The 14,695-nt window shown below is 42.8% G+C and overlaps 1 protein-coding gene across 2 annotated transcripts; it reads right to left on the bottom strand.

Moving 5' to 3' along the window:
* Positions 1-503: 503 nt before the first annotated feature.
* LOC117970826 (KH homology domain-containing protein 4-like) lies at positions 504-13,882 on the bottom strand. 2 transcript variants are annotated; one of them, XM_059007524.1, is made up of 14 exons: positions 13,665-13,882; positions 11,684-11,981; positions 9,052-9,180; positions 8,487-8,566; positions 8,028-8,080; positions 7,303-7,466; positions 6,441-6,652; positions 6,066-6,126; positions 5,614-5,671; positions 5,140-5,372; positions 3,424-3,567; positions 2,604-2,713; positions 1,778-1,863; positions 504-1,024 (listed from the first exon to the last, which is right to left on the bottom strand). In XM_059007524.1, exons 1-14 carry the CDS (start codon positions 13,691-13,693, stop codon positions 792-794), a joined length of 1,890 nt encoding a protein of 629 aa, XP_058863507.1. In that variant the 5' UTR covers positions 13,694-13,882; the 3' UTR covers positions 504-791. The 2 variants fall into 2 exon arrangements, with proteins under 2 accessions (XP_058863507.1, XP_058863506.1); XM_059007523.1 differs by having other exon boundaries at positions 505-1,024; positions 1,778-1,866.
* Positions 13,883-14,695: the final 813 nt, after the last annotated feature.

Here is a 14,695-nt window from a genome sequence, read left to right as displayed (position 1 = left end):
ACCTAGGGGCTTTAAAACAACAAGCCAGGGAGTCAAAAAAATAAATAAATGAGGAAATGTATCCAATCACAGCTGTCTCTCAGTTGAAACCACACCCCAAGTCCCGCCCCCTAGGTCCTTCCCTCCAATGGGGAACCAGCCTTAAACATAATGCATTAGGCTGTCAAACTCCTGGAGGTCTCAATTACTAAACTGGTCTAATTATTTGATTCACTGGACGTATTTAACACTTCTCTCCAGACCTCAGAATGCTTCACCTTGAATCAAGTGCCTTATTATATATCAATCATCAACTGTAAAAGACCTTGGAAAAAATATTTAAAACATGTCCAATATAAAAGATGTAATGAGATCAATGAGGTTAAATAGAGAGCTCGAGTTGAAATGAAAACCAGAGGTCCCCCCCACCCCCGTCCCTCGAGGTCTGGAGTCTGACCCCCCCTGCAATTACAGTGTTTCTGAATATTAAAATGACCCCCCCCACCCCACCAACCAATAATTAATACATTTTTTTATTTTTTTTATTATTAGATTCTTAGGCAGATTGTAATTTGAAATTGCTCACAGACAAAGACTCCCCCCCTCCCCTCGTTTGATTGGCTGATTCCCAAGAGGCGTCATGCAGAATGTCTGTCTGTCGACACGCAGTGTGTGTGTGTGTTTAATGCAAGTCATGCACAGGTTAAAATAAAAATAATAATAATAATAATAATAATAATAATAATAATAATAACAAAATCATCATCATCATCATCATCATCTACTGGCAAAGGAAACGCAACGCAACAAATTTAAGGAGCCATCCAGAAAGGCATCTGTTGCTGCTGCTGCTGCTGCGGTTTAGTCCTTTGTAGCTGGGGTGGATATCGGTACCCAGAATTCCATGCCTGTCCGAAGCTACTTGCGTTTTTATTGGCTGCGTGGTCCTCCTCTTCGTCGGAGGAGTCGCCGGCGTACGCCACAAGCCCCGCCCCCAGCCCCGCCCCCTTGACGGACGTCTTCATTCTCTTGGCTGGGTGGTGTTCTGAAAGACAGAGAAAGAAGAAAAAAAAAAAAAAAAAAAAAGGAGAGAAGACCACCACCCCCCCACCACCCCCAAAAAACCAATTGCAAACATCAGTGCCCCCATAAAACATTATTTTAATTATTTTAAAAAGAAAGAAAAAAAATGTTATTTTGGTTTGGAGATGTTCACGGTTACAGGAGGAGTAAGGGGGTGTGTGTGGGGGCGGGGGGGGGGGGGGGCAGGAATTTTCATCGGAGGATTCCCAGAAAGACATCAAGGTCAGCAGCCCCCATCCCATCCCATCCCATCCATCCATCCATCCATCCGCAACACGATCCAGCGGGAACATGTAAGAAAACACAAAGAGAGAGGGAAAGAGAAAAAAAACACAAAAAAGAGAGAGAAAGGAACGTTAGCAAAGTCAGAGGATTTTCAATGCGCGTCGTCTGTCTCCACCCTGAAGCCATGTGACCAGAGAAGCAACACCGAAGGAAAAGAAACCGTGTGGGGGGTGGGGAATAACTCCTGGGACAGCTCTCCCTCTTTCTGTGTGTCTGACAGCAGAGAGAGACGTGGGGGGTTTTGGTGGCTGTACAGTTACCACCCAAAGAGGAGATTATTATTATTATTATTACTACTATCATAATAATAATAATAATAATAATAATAATAATACAGGCGTTGCTGGTTGCCCTTGTTATGAATGTGAAGCCGAGATGCCCGGGTGTCTTTCTCTCTGGCTCTGGGGTGTGAGTGAGTCTGTGAACTCACCCAGCGAGGCTGTGGCTGAGGCTCTCCTCTCCTCCATCTCCACACGGGAGCTGGTCACTGGCACGGGCGGTGGGGGCATCAGCTGCCTGCTGGAAGTTCACAAAAAAGAGAGAAGGAAAATCCTGAGCTACACAGAACAGGGATGGAAACAAGACTCCCACTGCACAGCAGTGTGATCCATTCCTGGTTTTACTGGGAGTCTAATTTTTTCCCCTCTGGACACTTATCACTTTTCCTTAAATGCGCTTTACTTGCTCTTATCTGCCCCCTATTTTACTGCATTTAATGCTGTACTTTAGAGTACTGTAATCTGTCACAAGTGTTATTTAATCTGTAGTATTTTGTATTTAATTACATCCTGATGTAACTATCACTGACACTGTTATCTGCTCCGTTATTGAATCGTATTTTGTCACACTTGTACTTGCTAGAACCAAAGTCATTGTATTTATCTTGCTCTTAATTGTATTGTTACTTGTACTATGATTCTTGAAATGTATTTTTGTTTACGACTAAGTCGCCCTGGATAAGGACGTCTGCTAAGAAATAAATAATAATAATAATAATAATAATAATAATAAGACGCGCCTGCTCTTCATACCTACAGTGGCTAATCAAGCTGGCAGTAAAACCTGGAACGGGTGAAAACGCTGTGCAATAGGAGTCCAGTTTACATGCCTGCAGTGTAATTCTAGTACAGGTCGCAATACAATTGCATTACAGTCTAGTCTGGCGATATTAAATCGCAGTTACAATACAGCGGATTGAGGCGAATGTATTTACACTGTGGGAAGAGACAAAAAAAAACACACAGGCCAGTAATTACCTCTCCCTTTCCCTCTGCAGGCCAGGAGAACTGGTCAGGGGGGGTCCTGATCCGCCAGGGCTGTCCATGGAGAGGCCTGCACCTAAATTAGTCATATGAATGGGTCCATGCTATGAGCAGAAAAACACAACCGCGTTAGCCGACACACTAGAATACCCTGTGCTGCTGACAACACACCGCCAGCAGCACCCTGTAGTGTTAAAACAGGCTAGCTCTCTGTCCTGCACACACTGAAAAACAGGGCAAGCTTTTTTATATATATATTCGTACGTAAAACTAAAAAAATATCAGTGTGCGTCTAGGACTATTCTAAAACAAAAACAAATTTGGATTAGTAGAAAGTCTATATATTATGGTATCCCTTTAGTCAGTGTGTGCACAACTGTAGTATAATGTTAAGTTTCCTATCTATGTATTTTATCTATACAACTCGAACTCCCTTGAGTTCACACCAACTGGTTTACAAACGTCCTAAAAAAAAAAAAAGTATGTTATGATGCACTTCAACAGATATGAAATAAACAATAAAAGGCTTTCTATTTCTGTGGTAGAACAACAACAGAGAAGGCTTCCGTCTCACACAATCAATTTAAAAGTACAAAAACTATCCCTGAGCTGCATTACAATTTTTTTTTTTTTTTGCAGTCTAGCGGTCGCTAGCACAGTGTTTTCATTAAGCGATTGACTGAATTCTCAAATAAATATATTTATGTAAAATCGGTGAGGGCACGGATTTCACACCAGCCACCACCGGAGGAGTTCAAAGCACGGGTTGCCTGAAGCAGTGCTGCTGTTGAGGCTGTGGAAAGATTGAATCCACCTGATATCCCAGCAGCCCCCTCTCCTGGCCGTCCGGCACCTCCTCAGTGAACCGTCTCCTCTGGGGCAGACTGATGCTCGCTGGCGGGGCAGGTTTCGCAGCGTGGTTGGTTGGAGGAGGCAGAAAGTTCCCAGTCATCGGAGGCTGCGAGGGGGCAGGGGTGGGAAATAAAAACACCATGACCCGATTACTGATCTGAGACGAGACTAACGATGCTGCTTTCTGCTCCGCTCTGCCGGTTTGTTCAGCGTTCGGGGACGCGGCTGCCTCTAATCCAGAGCTACAGATTTAAAAAGTCAGCTGTAACATTTTATAAGCAACATGAACCCTGCAACTGCGCAAGAGCTGAAAACAAGTAAAAAAGGTCTAAATGAGCAAATGATCAGTTCAATTCAGGGTCTGGTTCAGTAATTGAGAGGCAGCAGCCACACAGGGGGTCCCCTGGACCGGGGGTGAGAAGCCCTGATCTAAGCAGAACCAACTATAGAAAAATATATAGTTCAAAGAAGATATTAGCAAAATCAAGATACAATAATAGACAGATAGATAGATACAGACACAGACAGATAGATACTGACAGAGACAGATAGACAGATAGCCACAGACAGATAGACACAGACAGAAATAGATAGACAGACAGATACACAGACAGATACACAGACAGATACACAGACAGATACACAGACAGATACACAGACAGATACACAGACAGGTAGACAGACAGATACAGACAGAGACAGATAGACAGATAGCCACAGACAGACAGACAGATAGATACAGACACAGATAGATAGATACAGACAGACAGACAGATACAGACAGATAGCCACAGACAGATAGACAGACAGACAGCTAGACATAGACAGACAGATAGCTAGACAGATAGACAGACAGATAGCTAGACAGATAGACAGACAGATAGCTAGACAGATAGACAGACAGATAGCTAGACAGATAGACAGACAGACAGCTAGACAGATAGACAGACAGATAGCTAGACAGATAGACAGACAGACAGATAGACAGACAGATAGCTAGACAGATACACAGACAGATACACAGACAGATACAGACAGAGACAGATAGACAGATAGCCACAGACAGACAGACAGATAGATACAGACACAGATAGATAGATACAGACAGACAGACAGATACAGACAGATAGCCACAGACAGATAGACAGACAGACAGCTAGACATAGACAGACAGATAGCTAGACAGATAGACAGACAGATAGCTAGACAGATAGACAGACAGATAGCTAGACAGATAGACAGACAGATAGCTAGACAGATAGACAGACAGACAGATAGACAGACAGATAGCTAGACAGATAGACAGACAGATAGCTAGACAGATAGACAGACAGATAGCTAGACAGATAGACAGACAGATAGCTAGACAGATAGACAGACAGACAGATAGACAGACAGATAGCTAGACAGATAGACAGACAGATAGCTAGACAGATAGACACAGACAGACAGAGATAGATACAGATACACAGATAGACACAGACAGATAGCTAGACAGGCAGATATAGACAGCTAGACAGACATAGATGGACACAGATAGCTAGACAGATAGCTAGATAGACAGATAGACACAGAGATAGCTAGACAGACAGACAGTGTCATGACTTCAATGTATTAACTTGCAGCAGTGCAGCTCCCTGAGCTCCAGCTGCGCTGGTGCAGTAACTCCAGCACGTACCTGCTGCAGGGGCTCTGGAGGCGGGGCGAGGCTGTACTGCGGGCCGGGGGGCAGCAGACCAGCGGGGGCGGGCGGGAGCGGGGGCGGCATGGCGCTGGGCATTCCGAAGGGGGGCAGGAGGGGCTGCTGCTGTTGGGGGGGCATGGGCATGGCATAGCCCGGATGGAAACCACTGGGGGGGTAGTACGCAGGCTGGGGGGGCATCCCATTGAGGGAGGGGGGCTGGGAGTAACCTGGCGAGGAGGGAGACGAAGAAAAAAAAAGACAGTGGGTGAGGGAAAAAAAAAATGCAATTCATTCAATGATTGAATTCAGCTGCTTGTTTAACACCCCCCCGCCCCCCAAACAAGGAATAACCCCGGCAAAGGTATCATAATGAAAGCCAGAAGACAGACACTGCAGTCCCCTCCAGGAAGCACGTTTGAGACCCCCAGCATTACATCACATTCTGAATAAGAAGAGAGAATCCGTTACCTGGCGTAGGTATCATCGTGTTCACTTGAGCCAGGAAACAAGAGTACTCCGCATGTACCTGAGAAATCACGAAACAAACACGGAGGATTGTGGGGGTCAGTTCCTGGTGTTTTTTTTCAATTCCATTTCCCTTTTAACATCAATTCCCCTCCAGTTCCTTCGAAGGAATTGATATTTAAGAGACGTAATAATTGTTTAGATTGTTCAACTGCTTCTTCCATTCGAAGCCAGTTTAATTGACTCACAAACAGCGGCTTCAATTGAAGTCATGTGTTGCCCCTGTTGCATAGCAGTTTGATCCATTCCTGGTTTTACTGGGAGCTTAATAAGACACACACCTGTGCTTGTTATTGCCTACACACACTGTCGCTAATCAAGCGGGTAGTAAAACCTGGAACGGGTGAATCTGCTATGCAATAGGAGTCTTATTTCCATCGCTGTAATGGACTCACCGTTTGCAACAAATTATCACACAGTTTCTTGGCTGCAGCCAGGCCCTCTGGTTTCGGATGGCTACGAAAAAACAAAAACAAAAGGATATTAAGCTTATTTAAATTTTGAACAAAACTAACAGCTTCCTCTTCCACACCCAGCAACTCCAGAGCGGAGGTCAGAGAGTGACCGCCCCCTGGAGGATAAGCCCTGCAGGTGTCCGCTCTGAGCTCGCTGGGGCGCCTGGCCGGTCGGGTCCGCTGTAGCGCGACGAGGAGAAACAGTCCCTGTCGGTTTTGCCTCCCTAAACCCGCGGAAGCACCAGAGTACAGGAGCCTTATTTCCACCCCCGCTAAAATTACTGGCAGGTCAGGCTGGAAGGTTGGCGGGCTCACCTGATGTAGATGTACATGGGTTCGAAGGCCTCTCTCCCGGAGGCGGGTTCGATGCAGCCGGAGCCCTTGCCCCTGAGGAAGACCTTGGCCCCGGTCTCGCCCTGAATGTGCTGCAGGTAGGAGCTCCCAGGCCCCTCCACCTTCTCCTTCACATTGAAGGTGGGGATGGCGTGCTCCAGACCCACAAACAGTTTGTCCTGGACGTAGTGCATCTTTAAAAATAAAAATAAAATAAAATTATAAATAATTTTCAAATTATAAGGAGACACGGGCGGAAATAAGACTCCTATTGCGTAGCAGTGCCACCCATTCCAGGTTTTACTGCTACCAGCTTGATCAGCCCCAGTGTGTCTAGGTAACAAGCTCAGGTGTGTCTGATTATTAAACTCACAGTGAAACCAGGACTGGATCACACTGCTGTGCAATTTCCATCCATGCATTGTAACTGCAATTTAATATCACTAGACTAGACTGTACTGGAATTAGATTTTAACTTTGACTGTACTAGAATTACATCACCGGGATGGGAATAAGACTCCTATTGCACAGCAGTTTCACCCATTCCAGGTTTTACTACCAGCTTGATTAGCCCCAGTGTATTTGAAAGAGTATTTCCAACATGAAAAAACATGTTCCTTGCACGACAGTTTGATCCATTCCTGGTTTTGCTACGAGTTTAATAATAAGACACACCTGAGCTTGTTACCTAGACACACTGGTTAATCAAGCTGGTAGCAGTAAAACCTGAAAATGGGTGACACTGCTGTGCAATAGGAGTCTTGTTTCCCTCCCCTGTAGATTCCTCAGCAGCAATGCACTGTAAAACGCAGTGGTGTTTTTTCCCTCAGCAAGGCACACCTACCCCGGACTGGAACTGTGGTTTCTGCCCCACGGCGGGTAAGGGCTGAGTGACCTGGGCAGGCTGGTGGTACACAGTGACCGTGGCTCCATTAAACGTGGGGCTTGAGCTGGTGGCGGCTTTCACAACTCCGTTTGTGATGATCTCCTTGATTCGGTTGACAGCCCCTGGGAATAGAAACCAAAAACGGACACAGCAGTTAAAAAAAAAAAAAAATTAAAATATCTAAACCTTCCTCTTTGTCAATAATAACCCAACATCAGGGTTTGAAACTCAAACCAGCCCTGCACAGGAATGGAAAGAAGACTCCTAACTGCATAGCAGTTTCACCCATTCCAGGTTTTACCGTGAGCTTGATTAGCCCCAGTGTGCACAGGTAACACACTCAGGTGTGTGTCTGACTAAACGGCAAGCAGGAACCAGGAACGGATCACACTGCTATGCAACGGGGGTCTTATTGCCATCCCTGTATCACTGAGGTGATCAGGATTTTAAACAACTCGGGCTCAAAGTCGAATGAAACTGCTGAATAACGTTACGTAAACACACTGAGTTATTATTAAAAAATACATATACATATATATATATATATTTTTTTTTAATTACGTCTCAATCCTAAAAATTCTAGGTGATGAAAAAACGTTTGGCCACAGCTGTACTGCTTTCAGTCGTGAAGGGAAGCTATTTGGCTCAATTCTTTCAGTTTCGGCAGCGAGGGAGTCACTTACTGTCCACGAGGTCCCGACTCTGCCCTTGAACGTGCAGATAGAGAGGCCGATCCCTGAATTAAAACACAAGAGAGCGCGAGATCCTCCTGTTACAAACGAGCAGCTACTTCCCTTATAAAACTCTACCACAGTAAAAGCACAGGGAGGTATGGTAAAGCATAGGGAAGCATTGTAAAGCACAGAGAGGTCTGGTAAAGCATAGGGAAGCATTGTAAAGCACAGAGAGGTCTGGTAAAGCATAGGGAAGCATTGTAAAGCACAGAGAGGGATGGTAAAGCATAGGGAAGCATTGTAAAGCACAGAGAGGTGTGGTAAAGCATAGGGAAGCATTGTAAAGTACAGAGAGGTCTGGTAAAGCATAGGGAAGCATTGTAAAGCACAGAGAGGTCTGGTAAAGCATAGGGACGCATTGTAAAGCAGAGAGAGGTATGGTAAAGCACGTGTCTGTGCGATTCTCACCCGGCTCCAGCCTTGGCTTTCTCTTCGGCGTTCATGAACCTCCCTCTGGTGGAGACTGCAGCCCCACTGATCCGGCTGATCTGGAGCAAAGAAACGAAACAAAACAAAATTAAATCAAACACTCATTCCAGTCCGCTCCGCTCTCATTTGCAGTGGGATTCTCATTTATCGAAGGTCCTATTGTACGAGCATAATGGGAGGATTGGGGGTCCAGCGGTTAGAGAAAGGGGCTTCTTACCAGGAGGTTCAAATCCCAGCTCAGCCACTGACTCCCTGTGTGTGTGTGTATGTGTGTGTGTCTGTGTGTGTGTGCGCGTGTGAGAGAGACCCTGAGCAAGTCACTGAACCTCCTTGTGCTCCGTCCTTCGGATGAGACGTAAAACAAACGAGGTCCTATTGGAAGTGACTCTGCAGCAGCAGCAGCAGTTGTTGATGATGCATAGTTCACCCTCCTAGTCTCTGCAAGTCACTTTGGATAAAAGCATCTGCTAAATGACTCAATAATAATAACAATAATAATAATAATAATAACAATATGAAAGATGGGCAGCCCCTCCCTCCTCACCTCGTCCTGAGTCTGCCCGCGGGTCAGCAGGTTTCTGCAGGTCAGCGGCACATCGTTGATCTCCACCTCGGCCACAACCAGGTCATCTTTGGTCTTGGCTGGCATCTGAGTTTTCCCAGCGCCCTGCGACTGCAAAACCACACAGACAAGGTCAGCCTGCATCGCCTCCACTGAACCACACTGACAACATGCAGCCCAGGAGTAACACACAACTGAACTAGGATGCTGTGTATAATAACACTACTAGAATATAATATGAACTAGGATGCTATGTATAATAATAACACTGCTAGAATACAATATGAACTAGGATGCTATGTATAATAATAACACTACTAGAATCCAATATGAACTAGGATGCTCTGTATAATAATAACACTGCTAGAATACAATATGAACTAGGATGCTATGTATAATAATAACACTACTAGAATATAATATGAACTAGGATGCTGTGTATAATAATAACACTGCTAGAATACAATATGAACTAGGATGCTATGTATAATAATAACACTGCTAGAATCCAATATGAACTAGGATGCTATGTATAATAATAACACTACTAGAATCCAATATGAACTAGGATGCTATGTATAATAATAACACTGCTAGAATACAATATGAACTAGGATGCTATGTATAATAATAACACTGCTAGAATCCAATATGAACTAGGATGCTATGTATAATAATAACACTACTAGAATCCAATATGAACTAGGATGCTGTGTATAATAATAACACTACTAGAATACAATATGAACTAGGATGCTATGTATAATAATAACACTACTAGAATACAATATGAACTAGGATGCTCTGTATAATAATAACACTACTAGAATACAATATGAACTAGGATGCTATGTATAATAATAACACTACTAGAATACAATATGAACTAGGATGCTATGTATAATAATAACACTACTAGAATATAATATGAACTAGGATGCTATGTATAATAATAACACTACTAGAATACAATATGAACTAGGATGCTATGTATAATAATAACACTGCTAGAATACAATCTGAACTAGGATGCTATGTATAATAATAACACTGCTAGAATACAATCTGAACTAGGATGCTGTGTATAATAATAACACTACTAGAATACAATATGAACTAGGATGCTATGTATAATAATAACACTACTAGAATATAATATGAACTAGGATGCTATGTATAATAATAACACTGCTAGAATACAATATGAACTAGGATGCTATGTATAATAATAACACTACTAGAATACAATATGAACTAGGATGCTATGTATAATAATAACACTACTAGAATATAATATGAACTAGGATGCTATGTATAATAATAACACTACTAGAATACAATATGAACTAGGATGCTATGTATAATAATAACACTGCTAGAATACAATCTGAACTAGGATGCTATGTATAATAATAACACTGCTAGAATACAATCTGAACTAGGATGCTGTGTATAATAATAACACTACTAGAATACAATATGAACTAGGATGCTGTGTATAATAATAACACTACTAGAATACAATATGAACTAGGATGCTATGTATAATAATAACACTACTAGAATACAATCTGAACTAGGATGCTATGTATAATAATAACACTGCTAGAATACAACATGAACTAGGATGCTGTGTATAATAATAACACTACTAGAATACAATATGAACTAGGATGCTATCTATAATAATAACACTACTAGAGTACAATATGAACTAGGATGCTATGTATAATAATAACACTACTAGAATACAATCTGAACTAGGATGCTATGTATAATAATAACACTACTAGAATACAATATGAACTAGGATGCTGTGTATAATAATAACACTACTAGAATACAATATGAACTAGGATGCTCTGTATAATAATAACACTACTAGAATACAATATGAACTAGGATGCTATGTATAATAACACTACTAGAATATAATATGAACTAGGATGCTATGTATAATAATAACACTGCTAGAATACAATATGAACTAGGATGCTATGTATAATAATAACACTACTAGAATCCAATATGAACTAGGATGCTATGTATAATAATAACACTGCTAGAATCCAATATGAACTAGGATGCTATGTATAATAATAACACTACTAGAATCCAATATGAACTAGGATGCTATGTATAATAATAACACTGCTAGAATACAACATGAACTAGGATGCTATGTATAATAATAACACTACTAGAATACAATATGAACTAGGATGCTGTGTATAATAATAACACTACTAGAATACAATATGAACTAGGATGCTATGTATAATAATAACACTACTAGAATACAATATGAACTAGGATGCTATGTATAATAATAACACTACTAGAATACAATATGAACTAGGATGCTGTGTATAATAATAACACTACTAGAATACAATATGAACTAGGATGCTATGTATAATAATAACACTGCTAGAATACAATATGAACTAGGATGCTATGTATAATAATAACACTACTAGAATACAATGTGAACTAGGATGCTATGTATAATAACACTGCTAGAATACAATATGAGCAATTTAGGATTAAGACAACCTGCATCTACAGGAAGCCAGCTCAGAAGTGAAGGCTCACTCCTCCTTGCCAGGTTTACCTTGTCCGCGGTTCCGATCTGGGAGGGCTTCAGCTTGCCCTTGGCCACCAGCATGGCGTTGATTTTGGCGGCCACTGCAGCGGCCGCGTCCAGGGCACCAGTGTGAGCGTTCAAGCCATCTAGCCCCCCCATTCCCACGGGGGGGGTCCCCATGCCGGGGAACGCAGACACCCCAGCGGAGGGGCTCCCCGCGCTGGTGAACAGACCCGGGGGCTGCGATACCGGCAAGGAGGCTGACGTCAGTGTCAGCTGCACGGGGTTCAGGGCTGGACCAGGCTGGTCCCACTTGCTACGGCGTCTATTGGGAATGTAAATGATGAATTATTATTATTATTATTATTAATGAAGTCATTCAGCACAGTGGTTTTCAACCTGTGGTACTGGTACTAGTATGTGTGGTCCAGTGGTTAAAGAAAAGGGCTTGTAACCAGGAGGTCCCCGGTTCAAATCCCACCTCAGCCACTGACTCATTGTGTGACCCTGAGCAAGTCACTTAACCTCCTTGTGCTCTGTCTTTCGGGCGAGACGTAATTGTAAGTGACTCTGCAGCTGATGCATAGTTCACACACCCTAGTCTCTGTAAGTCGCCTTGGACAAAGACGTCTGCTAAATAAACAAATAATAATAGTAGGTGACGGGCTTGCAGCCCTTCGGTAGTCGTTCTCTATGACAGTATGAACCCTAGACCACGACACTCCTTCAAATCGCACCATCGTAACGTATATCAATCTGTTTGCATCACTCAATCACAGAGGCCTGGGAAATGACCGATGGGGGAGGTATTTGTTGTGAACTTTCAAGTTCACAACAGTGTGGAGTAGCGGTTAGGGCTCTGGGCTCTTGACCGGAGGGTCGTGGGTTCAATCCCAGGTGGGGGACACTGCTGCTGTACCCTTGAGCAAGGTACTTTACCTAGATTGCTCCAGTAAAAAAAAACAACTGTATAAATGGGTAATTGTATGTAAAAAATAATGTGATATCTTGTAACAATTGTAAGTCGCCCTGGATAAGGCCGTCTGCTAAGAAATAAATAATAATAATAATAATAATAATAATAATAATAATAATAATAATAATAATAATAATACTGTTGAAGGAACCAAAGCAGCCACTCCTGTGTTGGTGGATTGAGGTGAAATTTTATTTACCGGTAATTAGGGATTCTGTGGGGGGGGGGGGGGTATGCATCATGTGGGGTGACTCTGAGGTGAAAAGTTCACTAGCCAAACGAAATCTGAATATTAAAAAATTACGCATGGACAGTTCCTGTTTTTGGTACGTTTTCAATGCAACTGTCCTTCAGTGTGTCGGGCTATGTTGATTCATCAGTGCGTGTTACTCAATATAACAGCAAAGAAGACTAGGGTACCCACGCGTGAAACAGCCCACTCACAAAACATGATCAACAAGACTAAAGTGTCCCAGGACATTATATTTGATGGCGCCAACACAAGTCAGTGTAAATAAACCAGGACAGAAACACAGTAACAGACGCACAGTATTAATTGGTTGTCAATACTATTACGGCAGCAATATTATTATCAACGCTTCCTGCTGGTTGAATATTGGATTTCTAAAGAGTGTTTAAACTTTTAACAACGGCCCTTCTGTTCATAGGTCCCGTTTTTTTTGTTTTGTTTTGTTTTTTTTGTATCTCAGAAGGTAGCAGCGTCGGTAGTTCACGTTTTAAGGCTGAAAAAGACAGTACTACCTTGCTATAGTATATGCCACCGAAAATATGAACTGGCATGCTACTCGCTTTTCCGATATATTATTTCAGGGGCGGGAATATTTCTTCGACCTGTGTATTATTATTATTTGATATTCACTCACTCGCTCCCTCTTCTTCCCCAACACAGTCTTTAAAAAAAAAAAACTCGTTTTGCCGCACGGACGGCCATGTTGTTGTATTTTTTTGTGACATTATAATAAATTAATGATAAATAAAAGCTTTGACCGAGACAGCGCCCGACTCACTCACCCGCCGTGCTGTGGCCCACCCGACGCCATTTGTTCGTGTTATTAATTCCTGCTTTTCAGCGTTTTAAAAAATATAAAAATAATCACAAACGGTGAATTCACTCCGCATCAAACACAGCAGACAGAAACGACTTCCCCCTCCGAGAGACGAACACTTCCGCCGGCGTGAACGGCTGACGTCACGCAGCAGAAACGTCACACGCCAGCCTTACTTTCTGTACCCTGCAAACCAAATGCCAAAAATACATCATTAGTATTTTATTTATTAGCAGACGCCCTTATCCAGGACGACTTGCAATTGTTACAAGATATCACATTATTTTTACATACAATTCCCCATTTATACAGCTGGGTTTTTTACTGGAGCAATCTAGGTAAAGTACCTTGCTCAAGGGTACAGCAGCAGTGTCCCCCACCTGGGATTGAACCCACGAACCTCCGGTCAAGAGTCCAGAGCCCTAACCACTACTCCACAATGCTTGTTGAGGCTTATAGAAGCGTGGTACCTTCATTGTGTGTGTGTGTGTGTGTGTGTGTGTGTGTGTGTGTGTGTGTGTGTGTGTGTGTGTGTGTGTGTGTGTGTGTGTGTGTGTGTGTGTGTGTGTGTGTGTGTGTCTTTCTTTACTGGTTTATGCAGCTGCGCATCATGTCCCGATTTTGCAGAGACTTCTATTGCTGAATGTAAACGATTCCCCCAGGCAAGATGGCGATGCGCGCCCAAGCGAAAGGCAGTATGGTGATCTCTATGGTAGGGTGACCAGGCGTCCCGGTTTTACCGGTACAGCCTCCTTTCCCCTACCACCTGTCGTGGTGTCCCAACATTTCCCCCCAAAGCCTTAACAAAGTGTCGGTTTGCAACGAACCGAGACAGCAGTCCTTAAATTAAAAGCATGTGAAATGAAACTAGAAATACCACCTGCACGTGGTGATGTAACATGCAGTTTAGTTTGAAAACAGCACGTGATAAAAGCATTGTATTCAAAAAGCAGGCTTAAAACACAAACATAATATAGTTGTTTTTTTAGGTTTTAA

The sequence above is a fragment of the Acipenser ruthenus genome, chromosome 35 (assembly GCF_902713425.1).
Source record: "Acipenser ruthenus chromosome 35, fAciRut3.2 maternal haplotype, whole genome shotgun sequence".
Lineage (NCBI taxonomy): Eukaryota > Metazoa > Chordata > Actinopteri > Acipenseriformes > Acipenseridae > Acipenser > Acipenser ruthenus.
This window is presented reverse-complemented; position numbering and strand designations above follow the sequence as displayed.